General features: G+C 37.1%; 3 protein-coding genes and 1 non-coding gene across 5 annotated transcripts; 2 read left to right on the top strand and 2 right to left on the bottom strand.

The window, feature by feature from the left end:
• Positions 1-3,533: 3,533 nt before the first annotated feature.
• Positions 3,534-7,674, top strand: LOC137713207 (hexosyltransferase GAUT11-like). The gene is made up of 2 exons (XM_068452482.1): positions 3,534-4,134; positions 5,849-7,674. The coding sequence occupies exons 1-2, from the start codon at positions 3,982-3,984 to the stop codon at positions 7,301-7,303; spliced, it is 1,608 nt and encodes a 535-aa protein (XP_068308583.1). The 5' UTR covers positions 3,534-3,981; the 3' UTR covers positions 7,304-7,674.
• A 2,008-nt stretch (positions 7,675-9,682) lies between these two features.
• LOC137712404 (cytosolic sulfotransferase 5-like) lies at positions 9,683-11,588 on the bottom strand. The gene is made up of 2 exons (XM_068451489.1): positions 11,220-11,588; positions 9,683-10,657 (listed from the first exon to the last, which is right to left on the bottom strand). Exons 1-2 carry the CDS (start codon positions 11,586-11,588, stop codon positions 9,683-9,685), a joined length of 1,344 nt encoding a protein of 447 aa, XP_068307590.1.
• A 100-nt stretch (positions 11,589-11,688) lies between these two features.
• On the top strand, positions 11,689-11,762 carry TRNAI-AAU (transfer RNA isoleucine (anticodon AAU)). The gene has a single exon. It is a non-coding gene; the product is annotated as a tRNA-Ile (tRNA).
• Positions 11,763-12,222: 460 nt separating this feature from the next.
• On the bottom strand, positions 12,223-21,186 carry LOC137713096 (uncharacterized). 2 transcript variants are annotated; one of them, XM_068452350.1, is made up of 27 exons: positions 20,939-21,186; positions 19,990-20,736; positions 19,748-19,859; positions 19,536-19,633; positions 19,232-19,411; positions 18,581-18,649; positions 18,194-18,316; positions 17,941-18,090; positions 17,702-17,833; positions 17,548-17,627; positions 17,185-17,279; positions 17,023-17,090; positions 16,540-16,647; positions 16,386-16,459; positions 15,733-15,840; positions 15,490-15,565; positions 15,257-15,393; positions 14,992-15,151; positions 14,715-14,894; positions 14,440-14,556; positions 14,161-14,316; positions 13,575-13,727; positions 13,345-13,457; positions 13,109-13,232; positions 12,859-12,954; positions 12,724-12,786; positions 12,223-12,647 (listed from the first exon to the last, which is right to left on the bottom strand). In XM_068452350.1, the coding sequence occupies exons 1-27, from the start codon at positions 21,095-21,097 to the stop codon at positions 12,510-12,512; spliced, it is 3,816 nt and encodes a 1,271-aa protein (XP_068308451.1). In that variant the 5' UTR covers positions 21,098-21,186; the 3' UTR covers positions 12,223-12,509. The 2 variants fall into 2 exon arrangements, with proteins under 2 accessions (XP_068308451.1, XP_068308453.1); XM_068452352.1 differs by lacking the exon at positions 12,724-12,786.
• Between the last annotated feature and the right edge of the window lie 1,786 nt (positions 21,187-22,972).

A 22,972-nucleotide genomic window follows, 5' to 3' on the forward strand; every position in this document is an offset into this window, starting at 1 on the left:
GTTCAACTTGTCTTGTTCGTGAATGAACCGAAAATAAATGAAGGAGGCTGCCTTAAGCACCTTGTGTCGTCAGCCTTGTCTCATCCCATTGGGGATTTGGTATCCATCGGCCAACTTCCCTGGTTCATGCTGGCATTGTAACTTAGAAGTTAGCTCCAATGGAATCCAAACTTGTTTTCAATTTTTTCAAGAAGTGCATCTTAAGAACTCAGAGGCCGGCTCTATGTTAAGAGTCCAAGTTTATTTCCAAGCCCACACTTCCTAGTGACAAGCCTTTGGCTTGCACGGGTCAATAACCGTGGGCTCTGATACCATGTTGAAATTTTTTAGATTGACGGGCCCGTAGGGGCCCCACTCTGACAACACCAATAATGTCTCCAATTTTACCACAAAAGGTGTGAGGTTTTACTACAAAAAGTTTCGGCATTAGTTAGAATGAGATAATCCTATTTAAAGTCATTGATTTTCTTTACCCCCACCGATGCGGGATTCCAACATATTGCCCTGCTTTTCGAACCCCTCGAATCTCGTCTTTTGGATTTGGTTAGCGAGGTATATCAATGACTATGTATTTCATCTAGCATGTACGGTAGTACCATTACTATTGAGTTAGTTTAATATGGACCAACCAATAACGTCATGAAGTCTAGCCCAAGATTTCTGGGCGGTGTATCCTTAGTCATTGGATCCTTGGCTAAGGATCGATCTAACCACTTCAGTCACAATCTATGTTGCATATAGATCGGTTTATTCTAAAATTTTCAATTTTGATTACTTTCTCCACTTCTTTAAAGAAAGTCTCGAATACTTCATACCTCACACCACCACGACGATTAGTTGTTGAATCAAAACAAATCAAACAAAATATAGCTTGATGATGTCAATTTTAATCACAGGGGTGAATCACATTTTGAAGTTGAATTTGTATTGCAGGGGCTACTAAGCCAAGAAAAATTCGACTCTTTCAACTTGCCCATATACTGCCCGTATGCCGATGAGCTGGAGAAACTTGTACAAGAAAATGGGTGATTTGATGTATTGGTTTTGGAGACACAACCTAGAGGCCTAGCGTTTTGCGTACAGCACAAGAATGCAGAGCTTTTTCCTGTTTTGTTAATAAAATGGTACTGTTTGTTTTTTGTTTATAAAAATTGACATCGTTGTTCTTGTAAACCTGTTAAGTTAATGTTTTCTTTCATTTGTTCTTCTTTATTTATTCCTCTTTTTCTCACCACCCTTCTTAAGACCTCTTCTTTTTCTTTATACTTTTTTTATATCTCAAGGCTAAAAACAAAATAATTATCGAACAACCGTATCCTAAAAAAACAGCTCATGCCTTCACCTTCTAATTAAAGTGACTAGTCCGAGTGTGGTGACTTTTTTTTTTTTCTAAATCTTGCTATGTTAACTTAACTTTGGCAATCGATCGGTGGAAAGTGCGAACTCATATGCCATATTCCACATGATAGAGTGTGCTTTTGTAGGCACGTACATATATACTTGTGGTTGAGTTACAATATATAGCACGGTTCGTTCTTCTGTAAATTATGCAAGAAGGTATATATGGAGAGAAATACTTTTGCTAGTACCATGAAAAATGCTTCAAGAGGGGCTTTTTCAGTCAGTACTTTATGGAGCAACAAAATTTCCATATTTCCATCAACTGAACTTTCACTTCTTGTGCAGTTCAGGACATGACGTGCTACGAGTGCGAGTGCAGGCCGGACACTAAGAACACACTTCTTCTCACTGCCTGCTTGTCTCCGGCCAACTCGCTTCAATGGCGTAACCCGCAACCCCGTCTTCTTCTTACTCAAGGAGTAAAGAATCCTCCCCGTGTGGAAGCTGGCATCGTTCAAGGGGATAAGCAAACTGTAGCAGAACCTTTCAATATTACTCTGATTTTTTTTTTTTTTTTAAATTTTTATGATTTGTGCAGGTAACAAAGAGAAAATAAATGCATATAGGAACATAGAGACCCACTGATAACTACATTTCTCAGTTAATTTTCTTCTTTGTGCATCTGTCACATGTGATTTGTAGTCAGAAGGCAGATGGATGTCCCTCTCCCACTTACACAATCAATGTTTTCCAGTAGTTAGTCTAAATATACTAATTTGCCACTAACAGATGGAAGAAAATTGAAATCCTAACTAGCAACAGAAGCACATCTGATCTCCTAAAAGTGGCGAGAAGTCCAAATATCTAGTTAAGTTAAGGTTTGCTTGTCGGTGGACTCCATAGCTGACACTTGAGATGCAATAACTGGTTGTTAGAGATGAAGAAATTGGGGTTGCAGTGTTGCACTATAAAACTAATTGACAATTTGGAAGAGTAGTTCAATCTTTTATAAGCCTTTACAAGGTTTCTCTTTTTACAGATGTGAGACTTCTTTACCTTCGCATCCTCACACGCTCTCACATGTGATAAATTTTCAAGTTAAACACGTGGACACAAATGAATTGGGTGACTTAAAACACGTGTGGTCATTTGGTCGGGTGACTTGGAGCACGTGTGGTCATTGGGGCTAAACACGTGGACACAAATGAATTGGATGACTTAGAGCACGTGTGGTCATTGAGTTTCATATGTGGGTCATCATGCCCAAATAAAAAAAGTTAAGGTTCCACCATAAAATCAATCAACAATATAGGGGAGTAGCTCAATTACTTATAAGCACATGTGAGGTCCCTCCTCTCATTAATGCGGGATTCATTGTCAACATGTCCCCTCACGTATGACGAATTTCAACCCTAAAATGTGAACAACACAAACAAAGTGACATAAAAAGCGCGTGACTATTGAACTTCACACGCGGGACATCCTAACTACAGTAGTGCATAAAAATGAAAAAAATAAAGGGGAGAGTGCAAATCGAACTCAGAACTAGAGTAAATTAGTGAATAATCATTTATTCTAAAAATAGTTTTCGAAAGTCGAAGATATATTGTTCAATCGCTTTTATGTTGTATATCGCCCATCCCATGTTAATGTATTGGCCCTTTACATTTCATTTTATTAGTTGATGGCCCTTTTGAAAATAATTATCTAGAAAGTACTTGGGCTAAAAAAACATTTATATTTTAGAAGCAAGTTGAAATTTTTATTAATAATTAAAATAATTCAAAAAATACTTAAAATACTTTCTAAAAGTGCAACTAACCTTCGAGAAAAAGTTTTCAAGTGCTTTCATAAACACTTCTAAATTTGTATCCCAAATATCTTGAAGAAACACTTACTCTTTTAAAAAGTTATTTTAAAAACGCTTATATTCTAATACAATTTCAATTAAACCCATAACATATATGTTTCAAACAATGTGAACAAGAAATTTGAACCTGTCACCCTTTTTTGCATTCCAAACAAAAACATGGTACATTCATGCATCCAAACAAAAATAAAAATTGGTAGATTTGTATGGCAAAAAATTTGGTAATTAATATTAGCAAAAGTGGAAACTAAAATAATTGCAACCTTCTTATTTGTAAATTTATAAATAAAAAAAATCACATGGTCTCATGTGACTGCTTTATTTTCCCTCCCCAAAAACATCAGACACCATCTGCTGTCTCTGGTTAATGTCTTCCGCTGTCGTCGAAACCCCTACACACATAGTGACGACGACAGATCGCAAGCTGGATCACTCTTTGCTCTCTCACCCAAGAGCTAAACGCTCTGATTGTCGTTGCCCATCTCTTCAATTTTTCGATTGATTCGAAGCTGCCCGCCAAAGAGTGGGAGAAAAACAGAGGAAGATATCGATTTCGGAGGTGTGATTTTTGTAGGTTTTTGCTTGAAATTGCGTGAAGGTTGAGTTTTGATCGGTTTATCGAATTGGTGGGAACATTTGGTGGATGCCCAAGTGAGCAAACCGAGCTGATATGCTTGGAGGGCTTTTTGGTGGTTTTTTGATCAAATCTGGGACATGGGTCGGTGCGGATTCGTAATTTAAAGGTTAGTTGTGGAGGAAATTAGTCAAAGATGCGGCGGCGGGCGGCCGAGCATCGGCGCCCGGTTCGACGGAGGTTTTCGTATTGGATCTGGGCGCTTTTTGGACTCTTCTCTGTTGCAAGCCTGGTTTTGTTAGTTGTGAACCACAACCAGCATGAAGATCGGGTCGAGCAGCCGGTGCTGGTATGATTGCTCAGCTCTCCCATTTGCTGCTTTTGTGTGCGTTTTATGATCTTGATTAGATGAACTGCGTGTTTAATTAACATTTTAATTTGGTGTTGGTGGATGGAAAGTTGGTATGCTTGAACTGTTGTTTGAATCTATTTAAGGCTTTTGATGGCGAAATTTCGGATGAAGTACCAAAATGCAAAATTGGTTTTTTTTTCGTTCTTGTTTTGGTTGCACATTCTGTTGGGTTTGAATATTTGATTTTTCTTTTAATATGCAGTCAGGGTGTATATAATCCTTTTGTGAGTGGATCTCTAGTTGATGGAATTTAGGAAAGAACTGAACACTTTTCCGACAGCGGTAGCAATTCCTGCTGAAGCAAGTGTTGCAGCCCTTTAGTTGGCTCTGTTATGATATGATCTTATTGGTTTCTGGCTGCTACTCTTTATATAATGTTTTTTTTTCATTTATTTATTTCAAGTGCGGATTATATTTATAGTTAGCAGTTCAATTGTTAAGCTAGAGATCATATATGGTTCGCAGACAACAAACCTGCAAGCTAAGAGTTCAATAGAGCTTCCATTCCACATGTATAACTGTACTTTTACTTGCTGATAGTTGGGGTTAAATTGCCGTTCCTGTTATTGGATTGGTAGATTTATCTAACTCGTTGTGGTTTCCACGAGAAGCAAATCAGGCCGCTGATTGCTTAGTGCCGCTTGCTAGACAGAAGTTATGTGCCGGGGCATTGGTTGATAGTGCCCCAACTTCCCTTATACTCATCTTACCACGGGATGGCCTTCTATTCCCCAACCAGTGTGATTTTGATCATTGGGGAGTTTGTGTAATGGTTCTCCTTTCTTGTTTTGCTGTTTTTCTTTTTGCATCTCCTGACTGTTCCTCTTTGATCAGTCCTTGCTTTCGTTTTGGAATTTGGCCTGCATGTCTTTTCTGTTTGTTCATTTGGGCCTGAGGTCTATTGTTGTGTTCTTTTCATTGGAATGAAAGTTTCGTTGGCACAGGAAAAGAAGAAGAAAAACCCTGTCAGGGGGGAATCTCTTGTGCTTGCCTTTCCGCTATTTTTTTTTTTTTTTTCCTGATTGAATTGTTATTTATGTGTTTGTAGTTATCTTTTTTTTTTTGTATGACTTTTTGTATCTCATTGAAAATTTTTCCTATGTGCTACTTGACTTAGAGATCTAACTGTTTCCCATGTTTAAGTTCCTGCCAAAATATAACTTTGGAGTATAGAACTTCTGACCATATGACTTTGGTTTTATCTGTTCATACAATTGTAATGTGCATCAGAGAGAGCACAATAAGAAAATTGTAGTGATACGAGTGATACCCTAACTTGAATTAACAATATGACATTGTGGCTTACACGCAGCTGAACTCTCACCCTGTACTTATAGAAGCAATTTGACAACTAATGTCAAAGTTTAGATGGTCTCTAGAGGAAAATGTCTGAATTTGTATTTTGTTGATAACAGATGATGAATAATCTGTCAATCATTTTTGACATTGAGCCAGCTATTTGGTTTAGCAACATTTTCATGCTTTGTAAGTCATATTTATGCACTATCTTTGGTTTGGTTTAGTAGTGTTGGAATTGAAGCGAGGTCCCGAGTATTTCCTCCTAGGTTGATGTGAATTGACTTTTATTACTTTGTGATGTGGCTTGTCACTTTGTTCAGTGTCTTACTTGAATGTGACTGCCCTTTTGCAGGAGAGATATACGAGACTTGAGCAGGTTGCTCATGAGAGTTTAAATTTTACGGAAGAAATATTGAGTGCTAGATCGTTTTCCAGGCAGCTGGCTGAGCAAATGACACTTGCCAAAGCTTATGTTATTATTGCCAAAGAGCACAACAACCTTCATCTTGCTTGGGAGCTTAGTTCAAAGATCCGGAGTTGCCAGCTTGTACTGTCAACAGCTGCCATGAGGGGGGAGCCTGTGACATTAGAGGAAGCGGAGCCAATAATTAAAAGCCTATCATATCTTATATTAAGAGCCGAAGATGCACATTATGACGTTGCAACCACAATAATGACAATGAAATCTCATATCCAAGCCCTTGAAGAGCGTGCAAATGCCGCAGCAGTTCAAAGCATGGTATTCGGGCAACTAGCTGCTGAATCATTGCCCAAAAACCTCCATTGCCTAAATGTTAAACTCACAGCTGATTGGCTTAAAAAGCCATCTCTGCAACAACATGCCAAAGAGAAGAGAAATTCTCCCAGACTCATGGACAACAATATCTACCATTTCTGCATATTTTCAGACAATGTGGTTGCCACCTCTGTGGTTGTCAACTCCACCGTCTCCAATGCTGACCATCCAAAACAGCTGGTCTTCCACATTGTCACGAATGGGATCAACTATGGCACAATGCAGGCTTGGTTCCAAAGTAACGATTTCAAAGGGTCCACAATAGAAGTGCAGAATGTTGAGGAACTTTCTTGGTTTAATGCTTCTTATGCTCCTGTCGTGAAACAACTCCTTGATGCAGATTCACGAAAGTACTATTTTGGTGGATATCAAGATATGGATGTTGTGCCAAAGCTGCGGAGCCCCAAGTATCAGTCTTTGCTCAATCACCTTCGATTCTACATTCCAGAGATCTATCCGCAGCTGGAGAAGATTGTTTTTCTTGATGACGACGTTGTTGTCCAGAAGGATCTGACCCCACTTTTCTCGTTGGATTTGCATGGAAATGTGAATGGAGCAGTGGAAACTTGTCTTGAAGCATTTCATCGTTATTACAAGTATCTCAATTTCTCAGACCCAATCATCAGCGCCAAGTTTGATCCACAGGCATGTGGATGGGCCTTTGGTATGAATGTCTTTGATTTAATTGCTTGGAAGAAAGCAAATGTAACTGCACGGTATCATTACTGGCAGGAGCAGAATGCTGATGGGACACTTTGGAGGATGGGCACTCTTCCGCCTGGGCTTCTAACATTTTACGGTCTGACAGAGCCGCTCGATAGGAGATGGCATGTATTAGGACTGGGGTACGATCTGAACATTGACAACCGATTGATTGAGAGTGCAGCGGTGGTTCACTTTAACGGGTACATGAAGCCGTGGCTGAAGTTGGCCATTGGCAGGTATAAGCCACTCTGGGAGCGGTATGTAAATCAAAGCCACCCATTTCTGCAAGATTGTGTCACAAGCTAGAATGTGCTGCTTCTCGATTGCTCGTAATTCATGCGATCATCACGACTTTTAAACTCTCAGCGCCGGAAAATATGATCGCTGTTATTGTAAAGTCAGAAGTAGAAAATTTTTTGAATTTTGCTAGACAGTTTTCTTTTTGCATCATAGTTTTCTGAAAGAAAAGGAGCATTGTTTTTATAGAATTAGAAAAGTTTAAATTGATTTTTTGCCTGATGGGGTTTTCTTTTTCCCCCCTCTGCAAGCTGTAGAATTGGGGAGATGTTTTTTTTTTTTTTTTTTTTTTTTTTTTTCTAATCTTTTCCTTCTACGATGGCTTGAGAAAGGAAGAAATGAAATTTTCTGTTAAATATTGTTAATTAATTGATCGTTTGCCACCATTCGTAAGTGGAAGTTCTTAAGGTTGACGAGTTCGATACTATTTAATTATAATTTGCTCATCGTGTGCTTATTCCAAATCTCTCATTTGCAGCCCTTCTATTAACAGAACGGGAGAACTTGGAATTGTTTGGAGCATCATCTCTATAAAGTACCAATGAAATTGAATGTCGTTTAGTTATTCATGTATAGAATAAATTTAGAGTTGGTTCCAAGTAACATATTATGATTAATCGTCTATTTAGTTGGTACGTATAGATAACTAAGCGGTTTCTAGTTCAAATGACTTTTTGCAAAGATGATCTTTGAAAGATAATTAAGAAAACGAATAGTTTTGATTCGTATGATGAAAATATGTAATTTACAAATGGTGGATAAGGCAGTGCACCCTATGGGTTGAATGCCAGTATATTTAATTAGGGTAATGTTATGACGACTAAATTTGGAAACAAAATTTGTAAACTAAATGATGTGTCACCAATAGAAATGAACATGTTTATCAATGCTTAAGCAATGCATCCTATGGGTTGAATGCCAGTATATTTAATTAGGGTAATGCTAGGGCGATTAAATTGGAGACAAAATTTGTAAACTAAATGATGTGTCACCAATAGAAATAAACAAATTTATCAACGCTTAAGTAATAAACCAATCATCAACTTCTATGTTCTTTAATTTCCAAAATTTTGTCTACAAATGTCTCCCTAGCATCAGCCATTAAAATATTATCTATTAATCTAATGGTTCAAAATTTGAGTAAGAAAATTTATATGGATAATACTTTTGTGCTACTCATGGGAATCTACTTATCCCCTCATTTATGATTAATGTATCTTCACCATATGAATTTTACATTCGGAACCGTTCATACTCTTTATCATCATCTAAAGATTATATCTGTAAAAAATATCAATCAATTTGAAGAGTGTTTAGTCACATCCATGCATGTCAAACCAATCGACAATTTTGATAACAAGTATCATCTTTATAATGAAATGTCCATTTGTTTGATACATATGAATGTTTAAACGATCTTCAAATTGAATGATTTTTGTGCAGCATCTAAAGATTATATCTGTAAAAAAAATCATTCAATTGGAATAGCGTTTAGTCACATCCATGCATGTCAAACCAATTAACAATTTTGATAACAAGTATCATCCTTATAATGAACCGTCCATTTGTTTGATGCATATAAATGTTTAAATGATCTCCAAATTGAATGATTTTTTTGCAGATATGATTGTTAAGTGATGATAAAAAGTATAAATTGTTCTAATTATAAAATTCTTGCATTGAAGATATGTTAATTATAAGTTGAGGAGGTAACTCAAGCATTATTCAATTTATGTAGTGCCATGAATATTCCTTCCCCATATAAAAGGTTTACTAAACCTGTAGACTTTCGGTCCTGAATCCTTATCGGATCATCAGGTCTTCAGCCTCCCAATTAGTTTCTGAGGCATGCCACAATATCTCCAATGACGATAGAAAGGAAGACACAATCGAGATGTTACTACTTGAGCTCAAGTGTTACTGCCAAGCATTCCGAAAGACAAAAGCTGGAACACTGCCTAGCTAAGATAATAATTTCTAATTATTTGGCACTGAATAGCAATTATTTGATTCATGTGTTTCAATTCTTTCAAGTCCTTAGTCAGTTAGTTTAAGCCGTTGAATAAATCAAACAATCAAATATGTGTCAGTACTGAGTATCTAGAAATACCCAAGAAAACTCGCCTAGTTATGATCTCACATTAATGTGCCTCTCGACAATGCATTTTTGTGTTGGAGCATTTATTAGTTTATCTCGTATATGCAAGAATTATGCATAACTTCAAGCTCATGGACTCGTCATGGAATGATTTTTTTTAACTACTAATATTAAGGAGAGGGAAAGAATTCGAAACTATTACATTAATATAGTAGATGGGCAAGTTTCAAACCCGAGACACATGGGTAGAAACCAAACGTCCCAAACAATTACATATTACCCTTAAGTTTCTAAAACTTCAAACCAGATGCCCCAAACTTTTGCTCTGTGATTTTGTCAAGACGCTCGAGCATCTCAGGCGTTAGATGCTTCTGTGAATCTCCGGTCTCCCCTCGTCTGAAGAAGACATCGTTGCTAAATTTTTCATCGGTTTTCGGCCCCACATGATACGTCCCACTTTTGTTCACCTCCAAACTACTCAAGTTCTCAAAACTGCAAAACTTTATTATTTCTTGCACAGCCCCTTCTTTCTCTTCTTCTGAAGAAAATGGATACCCTATGAACTCTGCCAACCTCTTTACGCATCCTTCTGTATCAGCTTTCAAATCCTCAAACTTAAAAAATAGCACCTTATTAGGGTTTTTCAAGCTTGCTTCCCAGTACCCCAGTACATGATCCCAAAACGGGCCTGCAAGTGCAACCCCTTTGCAAAACAACTCAAATCCTTCTTCTAGAGAGAGAGGAGGGAGTCTATATACCTTCGACCTTAGTTTTTCAGAAAATGCCCAAAAGGAAACGAGAACATCTTTCGGGTTCCTTGCAATGTACACAACCCGCGTATCTGAATCCAAAAGGGAGTTCGGCAACGATGAGTGAGGGATATGGGATGCAAGCAATCTTGGTGAGGCCATAGAGTCGAGATACTCAACTGGATTGTCTTGGTGAACAAGCAACTCTATGTAGGGCACAATATCATGAGGGTTCTTTGTGAGCAATGGATGTGACGAATAATCGCAGTCTTTCCGGTTTTTTATGGCAATCATGAGAGCCTTCACCCATGTTGTACCACACTTGGGAAAGGTGGCCAGGAAAATGTCAGAGTCCCTAGCCCTAAAATCCTGTTGTGCCCAAATCACACCTTCAAGAAAAACCTGGGGGTACCAGAAGTTCTGGTACTGGTAGTAATGCTCAGCTGCCCAGCCTGTGTCCTTAGGGAGGGTTGAGATAATTTCTTGATCAACACCAAGAGAGACAGAAGCCATAATCTAATTAAAAGACACGAAACAATTAATCTTGTAATTAATTAATATAATTCACAAGAACCACAACATTTTATGGGGTCAATTTGTGGATGCAAATGTGTTTAGTGTTCCCTTAATTCATGGACTTGACCCAGTCATAAACATATCCTATCCGCAAAATCATATGCACCAACTTCAAGCAAAACAACTCCATGAAATTTCAACATTTTGTAAGAAATCGTCTTCTTGCATTTTTGAAGCAAAACCATCATAATTATATCATCATAATTCGAGTCTCATACCGCATTCTTTTCAATTAATAAGATTTATAATCTATTTAGCCTATTTTGAGTTAAAGTGGTTTGCAAGTAAAATTTTAATAATTTCAATTTTAGATAATTACTAGAGAGTTGATTTCTAAAAGAAATAGCTTCAAGCCTTCAACTGCATTTCTAACAAAAACTTCCAATTCAAATTATCATTTCAACATATATATTATCATAACATTCCAACTGCATTGCTAACAATCCTTGGTTGCTGGGCAAGGGCCCGGGCTGATCCTCAGTAGCCCAAGCTCGAAACATACCGGTGGTATTGAAAGGCATATATCATATATGGTGACTTCACCTACGGCAGACACGGCAACCAGCCCTACATTTCCTTTTGGAGCACCCTCCTCCACGACCGCGACATAATCTGCTGCTTCCATGAGAGAAACACCTTTGAACTCCATAAGAGCTGCCACATCCCTTGCAACCGTGCCACGAATAATCGCTTCGGCTTTGGCCGTAGCAGAAACTGCGCAGAGATTGTTGGCATATGTCCATGCACCAATAATGGGCGTGTCCCCAATCCGGCCAACCATCTTATTGACTAATCCGCCAATAGAAGCTGCAGAAGCTAACAGTCCCAAGTTTACTATCACCATCGGCGTCTGGGGTTTCTTCCTTCTCATCTTTGTGAAGGGCTTGTGGTAAGCAAAAAATATTCACACATGTAATACCTCGGATTTTTCTAAATTTATATATATAAACGTTAAAACAACAACCAAAATTGGCCTATTAGCTCAGCTGGTTAGAGCGTCGTGCTAATAACGCGAAGGTCGCAGGTTCGAGACCTGCATGGGCCATATTTTTTGCATTTTTTTTTAATTTTTTACAGTAATTTTTTTATGTTTTCACAGAATATAAAATGCCGGACACTTTTATTTTTGCATTTTTTTTTACGACAATTTTTTATGGTTTCACAGAATACAAAATGCCGGACACTTTTATTCTGCTTTTTTAATATTGTTTTTTTTTTATATTTTTTACGATAATTTTTTTATAGCTGAATTGGTTTCTACAAGTTTCTAACCAAAAGTTGATGATATGTTTTTCAACAAGAGAGAAGTCATGAATCGAGAAAATAAGAGATGAAATTAATATGAAACCAACTAGCTCACATAATTTCTCTGTTTTCCAAATTTTTATGTGTAGGATTACGAATTCTAAAATAAAATTATTACTTTTTTAACTCATGAAGAATTACAAATTTAGAATAATTCTACTGCTCATGTTTTAGTAAACACAATAATTCAAGAATCGAAATAATTCTAATTCGCATTCCATACAAAATAAACAAGCCGTAAAAGCTTTGATGGTACAATACAGTACTAGGTCAAGAATCAGAATAATTCTAACACTAAACCCAGTTTAACCTTATATAAAACATTCCATCAAGAAATACTACAACGTAAACTACAGTGGCTGAGAAATTACAAAGCTTGTTTCGACCAAATAAAATAAAACAAAACTGCAAAGCTTGTAAACCTTCTTGTTCTACACACCGAGAATTCGAAAGAATGAAGTTAATCCCGTCAGTATCCCATTTAGCGTTAGGGATGTGGTGGTGGTGGTGACGGTGATGGTTGTAGGTACCCATTGCCCGTTCCTCTACTTCCGTCTTGCTTCACCGAAGATTTCAATGACTCGGGAGATCCCCGTGTGTTTAAGTTTTCTGCTTCAAGAACACCCTGAATGGACAAGAAAACCAGTCAACACAATGACGGGAGACAAACCAACATAAACGGATACAACAACAACAACCACCTTAAGGATCATAATTGCTGTCTCCCTATGTAAATCTTCATTATATGCCGTGCACACAAAACTCTGCGACACAAAATGTTTCAAGTCAAGTCAGAGAGAGAGAGAGAGGGTAAATATAGAGAATGTGAGACATACTTGTACACAGTTAGGGCAGCCACCATATCTTGAGCAGCTGCAAGATGTAAGAAGTTCGATAGCAGAAGTAAAGAGCTCCATAAATATCGGCTGAACCTATTACATGTCCAAGCATATCAGTTTCAACAGAGGGTCAACATACATATTGCTGTCCAGAGGTCAGAATTATCTCCGGAAACCAAGCCAGGGCATCGGAACGAAGCCATCTTCTGATGATTTACGAATTTGAACAAAGTTTCATCTAACTCACCTGTACAGAGACACCAGTCCCTCCACGATGCTGGTCATATAATAGAATCCTTTCTGGAAAGTAGGATTTGTCAGTAGGGTATGGACACTCTGGAGCCAAGTCAGATAAGTTGCATATTATCCGTCTGCACATGACAACATCAAGCATCACAATGCAGTCAGATGCTTTAAATTCTTAAGAAAATCTCAATGGCGAACAAGAATGTTATATAAGAAAGAGAAATGTAAGGGACTCACAAAGGCACAACGTGTAGAACAGCATGTGTTGCAGCATGCAGTCCAGCACGGAAATCAAGGTCTTTCGCCTCCACTGCTTCCCTTATCCAATGTGGAACTGGAACCCACACTGCCTGTTTGGATGAAACGATGAAACATTTTATATATACAAAAGAACCAAACAACAATTTAAAGTTTAAAAACACCAAACAATAGAACCATTGACAAAGTTAAAAAGTACTCAGGTTTACCTGTGACTCATAAGTATATTCCGGAAGTTTATGTTCAACTGATTCAAGTACCTCGTGCGTTGCTTTACATATGCTAAAGTATCCAAGCCATCTAGTTGTTACTTTGCAAGAATCTGTTCGGGCAGATGTTCTGGAAACCTTAGGTGGATGAGCCTACAACACCAGGACGTGTAGCAGGTGAGCGTTTAGAAATCATCATAACTCATAAGCATGATGAAATGCCATAGAGAGGAGTATGAGACATAAACAAAAACAAAATTCCAAGTTAATGAATTGAAAAATTGCAGAGATAACTGTTTCAAGGCACTGAACAGCGGCCAAAGCTGAACGCTGGCCTCTTCATTGTATGGGGGAGAGATACGGGCAATCCAGAAAGGGTGTACTATTGACTACTTCAATATCAGATATATGAGCCTACTCCAAATATCTAACAATAATCCTGTATAACATACAAACTTATCTGTTCCTGTATTAGTATCCAAATTCTGAGATACAAGACCATCATGGATTTCCAATCACCAGATTGACTCATGCAATTTATGGAAAGGCATTCAGAACAACGAATAAATGTTAAGAACTGACATACCATATTACCACCCATGATATGAACTCTTGTGCAATCACGGGGTTTTGTGTAATAATCCAAATTAGCTGCTTTGCATAAAGCTTCCTTACTCCACGTATCTAAGCTTGTGACCAGGTATGTATTTCCTTGGTTCATATAAACAGCACCTTTATATACCTGGAGTGAAGTATCATTAAATTGTCTAAAGAAAATTAGTAAAGATATAAATGGGGTGTGCAGAATACTTAATAGATTTCCAACAAGATAGCAAATGTACTATTAATGTGCATTATAGTTTACCTGAAAGAAAGCCTTGCCCTCCTCGATCTCTTCAAGGATTTCTTTCTTTTGCTGGTCTATAACTTTGTATTTCTCAGAATCTATTGATCGGATGCTTACTGAACGTGAAGGCATTTTCTAGAAAAAATATGCACAAATAATGTCATGTTAAAAACCAAAGCCAGTCTTCCTTAAAATATATACACAGAGCTCACTAGAGCACGCTACAAGAGGAAAAGAAACTATAACCAAAAGAACGGAAAAATCAACTCAGATAATGCAAAGAAATTATGTACCTCTTGCCCAATATAGTTCCAAATCTCAGCAGACGAATTACAAGATGGATCAAGACTCAAATACCCTTTATTTTTAAGAGGCACTATGGCACTGTTCATACCAGAGCCGAAAAACCTTTCATCATAAGACGAACTCAGGGGGTGTTCTAGAGCAGCACAAACCAAATGCTGTGCAAGAACCTACAAGGAAACAGATATCAAGAAGCACAAAATCATTATCGCCATTTCTTTAGACACAAACAAATGGAAGGAATATTGATGATGGAAAATTTTAAACCATTTGGTTCTTAGCATCGACATGGCAGCGCTCAATTGGGCTTCCAAAAAGTTTATTTGGTTGTTTCATGAAGTATTGATCAAGGGGCCCTTCAAATGCAACATACACTGCAAGAGAATGTCTCTCTCTCCTTCCAGCCCTGCCAGCTTGTTGCCACAAGCTATTAACAAAGACAGAAAAGTGCAAACAATTATGGAAAGCAATAAAATACTAAATCGTAACAATTTGAACAATAAGCTAAAGCATTGATGGCCTGGAACTATACCTAGATATACTACCAGGAAAACCCAAATGAAGAGTTGCATCTATGTGTCCAACATCAATACCCAATTCAAGGGCATTTGTTGCAGCAATACCACAAAGTTTTCCATTGAAAAAATCCCTCTCTATCTTTCTCCTATCCTGCTCCATCAGTCAATCAATTAAAAACCAGTTGTATACCTCAACCAAAATTAACTACTGGCAGAACATAATGCAGGGTGAACAGCTTTTACTAACCTCTGCAATGTAACCACCACGATAAGAACATATAGAGTCCGCTAAATTGGGTGCGGTCTCCAGAAGAATCCCACGCCTGCAGAATTATATTAATTTATTTCATGAAATAAACCTTCTTTACTATATTAGCAGTAAGTCCAAACACAAGGTAAATAACAAAACCATGGGGCTAACAATGCCATAAATCTTTAATCATATCATGTGGCATTTAGTACTGAAATACATGAAAGTGATTATACATACGTATAGCACAACACAAGTTCACAAAGCTTGCGTGTTTTGCAAAACGCAATGCAACGTAGACCATGCTGTACCATTTCAGCGAAGAGGCATGAAAGATCCATCATTGGGCTGCAAAGATTAATTAATGCATCAGGTGTTGAGGTTCCAAAACCACAAAAAGAAATCTGCATCATGACTGAGCCAAAAAAATATTGAGAGAAACAGAAGTGAATACCAGAATTTTAAGGTACTAGCAGTGTATCACATGGTAAGGTCCAACGAAACTACCATTTGCAATTCCAAGTAAGCAGCTTAATTTAACTACTAAGATACACCGCTACTTAATATGAAATATGCTAAATGTCTACTTCACAGGAGCTAGGAGGCATGTAATCATTCTTAGCAACCAAGCCACTCAAACTACCCTATGGAGACAGATCAACCTTCTTAGGGACCATCGCATGCTCATGCCCTGGACGCCTCTTAAACTATCATGGAAAGAAAAAGAGGCATTAAAACTGTGGCAGTCTAAAGATGGGAAAAATCACATGGTATAAAACTTTTCAAGCTACTCTCATTGCTAACTCAGATTTAGAATGGCATGCAAAACCACAGATCATGGTTAAAGAAATTACTCTCATTCTGCATGCCCTATATATGTAGCAAGCTTTTACCTTGAAGTATGGGGATTAGCATTTTCAACAGCAGAGTTACCATTATCCATAATATTATTGGTTGTCGTCGACGTCTGTAAAGAAACAACACTAGGCTTTAGCAAATTAACTAATATCTGAGTTGATCACAAAGAATAGGATATAGAACACCAACAGTTTGTCTTTGTAGATTCACAATAGGATTCCAAAGGACGAAAAGCTTTCTTGCAGACGGACTTCCATCATTCTGAATCAGCTCTAAAGTTGGTAGACTAGCAAGTTCCTGAAGAATCAGAATATGACAAATTGACAACTCGTCTCAGCAACCTAACAATACAATACAACAAGTGGAACATATGCATGCACAAAATTCATCTAGTTAGTTTAAATGTCTTCTCAACACCCCAAAGCTATACAGGTTGAGCTTCCCACCAACAAGGCTATGTGCTGAAACAAAATTATACAATGATAAACCAAATTTATTTTCTAAACCCCAGGCGGTCTTGTTTCTTTTACTCATCGAATCAAGATAATTGCGTACTATTGAGAACAAGCTCATAAAGGCACAAGATGAAAATCATCAAATAAAAAAAACCATCAATGTCGAACTTTGTATAACGAGATAAATGATTTTATAATTCTAATTGAAAATCTTTACCATGCAATGATCATGAGGATTTGCCGAAGTTGCAGTAGAAAACACAAAAGAAGGATCACTTCCATATACTACAAAGAAACAAACAGCTTTTTAGCTTTCCAATTTCAATGGAAAAGTAAACAAAAAGTCCCATATTTTGTAAACTCAAAGGGAAAGATTTACCATGTGAGCAGAGCCGGCGAAGTCTTCTTAATATTAGAGCAGTATGACAACCAAATGCTCCCTTATACACATGTGCCTCATCAATGACAACAAACCTAACGTATCAAATATGAAATCAATCTCTGTGGTATAATTAATGTAATAATATACCAATAAAACTGCAGTATATGAAATCAATCTCTGTGGTATAATTAATGTAATAATATACCAATAAAACTACATACTGCTCAAATAACCTGTTAAAATAACTTAAATCATAAAACACCAAAGAAACGTAAGAGCATGGCATGCAAACACACGCGCACACAGATAGATGAATCACCTGCTGACAGAAACGATTCATGAAAGTCCAAGAGACAATACCTGAGATTTTCCAAAATCCGCCGAAATCCTTTATGGTATGGCAGGAGTGATACATGCAACATATCTGGATTTGTGATTAGCTACATTCAAGCAGATAAGAATTTCAGCATAAACTTAGGAGAGGAAGCAAACTAAGTAAAATGCCAAAAATCACCAGCCTAGCATTTTGACGCAGCCATGTCCTCTCCTCCTGAGGAGTGTCACCGTCATATACACCAATGTTTAAGTCACAATTGAATCCTTTGGTTATAGCCAACAAACTTCTTAGTTGATCCTGAGCTAAAGCCTGCATCATAAATAATTGGGATTTATAAAAAATAAAATAAAATAAAAAAAATTATTTTTTATCAAACACAAGACCAAAGAAGATGGTTTTTGCATCCTATGTACAACCTTTGTTGGAAATAAATATAGAGCACAAGCGGATGAACTGTGGGACAGAGCTTCTAAGACCGGCAGATTGTAGCAAAGAGATTTTCCACTCGATGTCATTGTTGCCACAACAACATTCTTCCCAGAAAGTGAGGCTTGTATTGACTCTGCCTGTAAATATCATGAGGAAAAAAAAAAGAAAAAAGTTGAAACACATTAACCAGCTGGTTTTCCTCAGAAGGGCAGTAGCATGTAGCCTAGAAAATATCCATACCTGATGAGTATATAATTGAGTGATTCCAGTGCTACGAAGTGCAGATCTCATGTTTTCAGATAGTTCATGTGGAACTTCTACATAAGCAGCTCTCCGAGCACTAATGTCTTCAACATGCACTATCTGCATCCACAGTTTCACAGTGCAGCATTAGCAGAGGTTACAATGTACTTACTGTTAGAGACTTGACAGCATGCCAGATCCAAATGAGTCTTAGGGGCATAAGTTGTGAACAAATATTTTATTTGGAAAATGTTTCATAGCTTCCAAAAACCCAAAGTGATTATCCTACAGAGCTTCTACCTTACCTACTTCAATTTTTTGGGTATTTCACCTTTTCATTTCCCAAAATTAAACAAACAGTTACAAGAAAAGTGTAGAGAAAACCTGTCCTTTCGATCCAAGTCCCTCTCTAAGATGTTTAATCATCTCCTCTGGTTGGAATGAATCTGTTAACTGTTGACACAAAACAGTGTTACAATAGTGTCATCTCTCAGAGCATACAAAAAGAACTCCGCACTTTGAAGATCAAAAGATACTGATAACTCCAGTGAGACATAACAAAACAATTAACGTCCATTAGTCAAGGATCTGCTACCACTTCTTTTCTGTAGGTAGAAATCCTCCATCAGGTGTTCATTGTCATTCATTATCACATTAGTAGGCTGTTAAAGAACATCTAACGATAATTGCAGCCTTTTTCTAATTACTAAGCAACTTCTATTCTACATGTATTAATACCAATGGCTATTGGATCAAATGCAATCTCCTCTCCCCTTAGGTACTAACTGGATGGAGGCACCAGTTAGTATGCCAGTAAATTCACCAAGGGCACAAATGTTGGATTACAGTACAAAAACATGTCAACTCTCTACAAGTTAATTAGATGATACTGAATTGATATCACCTTCGATTTTGTTTTTCCACCTCTGTAGAGTATGAAGATTGAACATACAAGATACAACTTATGATAAACAAGGAAAACACAAAAATGGAACCTGAATAAAGTAAGTTGAGGATGAAAAGTTGAAAACCTACACAGCATCGATGTTTTCTTGAAGCTTTAGATTGATTTCGGTCAAAATAATTATTTGAAGCTGCACGTGTTACCCTTAGTCGTTTTGCTTCATTTCCTCTTGTAGCAGGACCACATTCCTTCACTGATTTGAGCAAGTCTTCCAAGGAAAAATCCATGGAAGTCTCATTTCCAGTTTTAAACTGCCATGAAAATTCATATCAAGTTGTAATCTATAGGATTCGAACACTAATAATGCTCATAAAAGACAGGCATAGAGAGAGAGAGAGAGAGCGAGAGAGAGAGAGAGAGAACAATTAGACATACCATTAACAACTCTACAGCCTCCCACAAATTACTTCTGAAAGAACTTTCCCGTATTTTCGATAAACTGATAATCTTTGAAATATCCATTTGCTTGCAAGCTAGCAAACATGAACATGACCATATGTAAACAAACTATCCAGTTAAAAGCCCATATATTTATTTTAGAAAACTCTGGAAATGGTAAAAAAAAAATTCGCACATCTTCACAATACCATATTTACGAAGATCTTCATTTCGACCATTCTGTCCTGTTGAACCATTGATAATAACAAGCACATTACCAGAACCTTCCAGCTCTGCATTCTCATTTGCAAAATGTACTACCTGCATTACCAAAGATCCAGATGGCAAAGATTATATTACACACAGTAAAGATGTACTACCTGCATTAACAAAAAACCAGATGGCATAGATTATATTACACTCAGTGTGTTCACACGGCGGCATAAATTACCTTAGGAGAAATAATGGAAAGATGCTCTATGTCCTTCATACCAAGCCTAACTCCAAATTTCCCAAGCTGGTGCAACGCTTGCTCCAAAACGATTGAGGTTGTTCTCACCTGCTGTAATTGAAGAAATGCAGAAAAAGTGTTTAAGAAAGCAAATGCCTTCATGATTATCTTCAACCACGCTGGACACAAGCATGAACTACTATTGCCTTTATGCAGTCCGGTGCCAAAGCCCTGTTGCCGCAAAACAGCTCTTCTCCACAACAAGCAGTCCCGGGAATAAGGGTCTGATAAACAACTCACCGTCTCCAAAACCTCAATAAACCTTTTAAAAGTCTGTTCATCAAGGACACTTCTATTTCTACTAGAACGCAATATATCCAATACAATGTCATCACAATCAAAAGTTCCCATTTTTCGCTTTGCTCCACAAGAGCGAGAACTAGTGGCTTCATCATTTACCTCACTTCTACCTCCAAGATTGAAACTTCCTACACTAGGCCCCTTCGGAGTTTTATCATTTGAATTGTCATGTAAAAAGGTTAAGTCTTCCATCATATCAGACCACACCGAATCAGCAAACTTCTTAATCGAGCTTTTACTAGGACAATTCACTGGTGTTTTCGTTTGTTCAGATTTCGGGGTCTCATTACAATTCGGGTCTTTCTTAGTAAATGGGGCAAGCACTAGAAACTCACCCGGACGAATGTTGAGCCTTCCAATCTGACTCTGCAGCCTCAACTTCTCACCCTGACACACAATTACACAAAAAAAAGAAGATAGTAAATTGCAACATTTCCCTTGTTGGCCTTCTCCCACTCCAAATTAAGAAGGGTGTTTTTCTAAAGTATTCCGCTTTGAAGTGTTTTTCTCTAAAGTGTAATCCCGTCTAAGACTTACATGTAAAAGACCCTAATTTGAAAACAAAGAGAAGGAGAGAAAGAATTGCTACCTTGAAAAAAAGGTGAAAATTGGGGGAGCTTTTGGCTGGTGGGAAAAATTGCTTGAGAAGGAGCTTGAGGCCGTCGATGGTTTCGTCGACCGGGACCGAAATCGTGGCCGGTTTGCCTTCCAGCGCACGGACCTGGATCTCAATCAGGCCTTCCGCCATGCTCCAATTGCTTCTCTCCCAAGCTTCGGAATTCTCACTGGCAGCAAGGGTTTCTTCTGGTTTTTTGCTTTTTGGGTTTGGCGGGGGAATTTCAGGCTGTCACTCTCTCTCTCTCTCTCTCTCTCTCTCTCTCTCTGATTGTAACTTTTATTTGGCGCAGGTCACGTGCAGTTTTGGTGCTTGACACGTGACATTGCACTAGGCCCAAATGATGTTCTATCCTAGGCCCAAGGGAACATTAAAAACCCCATGGCAATTGTGTATCTTGTGGGCCAACATTTTATCAATCATGCTGACAAACTTTCAGGTAATTCAATTGGTTAAGAGTCTTTTAGAGCGTCTCTAATCTTTAGATTAAAATCTAAAATTTTTAATCCAGAAACAATTTTTCTACTTTAACTCTTTTCAGTTAAATTTTTAGCCCGATATTATTAAATAATAAATTTAAGATAATTTTTTTGTTCAACTAACGTTTTAAAAATAAAATTAAAAATTATGTAGACTATTCTAATTTAATTTTATGAACATTTTATCATAAAAATATTTAGATTCCGATAAATATTGAAAAATCACTAAATCAACACCATAAAACTCGTGGAACGCTATGAATAATATGAAACTTATTAAAAAAAAATTATTACTTTAGCCGTTGGATTTAAATTTAGACCGTTAGATTTCTTTTTTTTTATAGGTGGATTTGATCATATTAGATCTTAGATGTTAGATTCAATGAATTTATAAATATAAAACTAAAAAATGCACATATATGACAGGCCGGCCCACTAAACCAGAGGAATCTTGGCCTAAATTTGCCCCATAAATGAATTTTGTGTTAAAAATCATATTTGCCTCTAGGGTTGGAGCAAATTGGAGTAAGTTTAGAACCTAAAATTTGAGTTTACTCCAAAGGTTGGAGTAGGTCTTAGTACTACAGTTTAGTGGTATTCCTCTTCACTTGTAAGTGAGAGATCTTAAGTTCAATTCCCGCCAAAAGAAAATTTGAACCACATTATTGCTAGCCCATTACGAGGCTTAATTCACTCTTCCAACCCTAAAGTAGAAATATCGTTTGTTCAAATAAAATTAAAAATTAAAAAAAAAAAAAAAAAAAAAAACCTTAGTTAAAAGCATTTATTTTGCAATCGAGGTCACATGTCCTTAATGTTCTCCTCCAATCACTCATCATGCTCATCAACACTCATCCATGTTTATTTTGTTGACATTTTATGGCCTTAATTGCTTAATTTCTTAATTTTCTTTGACAATAGTAATTTTATATCTTAAACCCCTCTTTGTTTATGCCAATCAATTTTCTTTTCTTTCTTTTTTTACTATTGAAGACTAGAAAAGGGGGAGGAATGTTAGGCAAGTGAGAAGAAAATATTCACTCTTTCAACCCTAATGTAGAAATATCCTTTGTTAAAAATAAAAACAAAAAAACTTACTTAGTTAAAAGCGTTTATTTTGCAATCGATGTTACATGTCCTTAATATCCTCCTCCAATCACTCATCCTTGTTTATTTTGTTGACTTTTTATAGCCTTAATTGCTTAATTTCTTAATTTTCTTTGACAATAGTAATTTTATATCTTAAACCCCTCTTTGTTTATGCCAATCAATTTTCTTTTCTTTCTTTCTTTACTTTTGAAGACTAGAAAAGAGGGAGGAATGTTAGGCAAGTGAGAAGAAAAAATTAACGCTTTCAATCCTAAAGTAGAAATATCGTTTGTTCAAAAAAAAAAAAAAAACTTAATTAGTTAAAAGCGTTTATTTTGCAATCGAGGTTACTTGTCCTTAATGTCCTCCTCCAATCACTCATCCTTGTTTATTTTGTTGACTTTTTATAGCCTTAATTTCTTAATTTTCTTTGACAATA

Source organism: Pyrus communis, chromosome 13 (assembly GCF_963583255.1).
Source record: "Pyrus communis chromosome 13, drPyrComm1.1, whole genome shotgun sequence".
Classification (NCBI taxonomy): Eukaryota; Viridiplantae; Streptophyta; class Magnoliopsida; order Rosales; family Rosaceae; genus Pyrus; species Pyrus communis.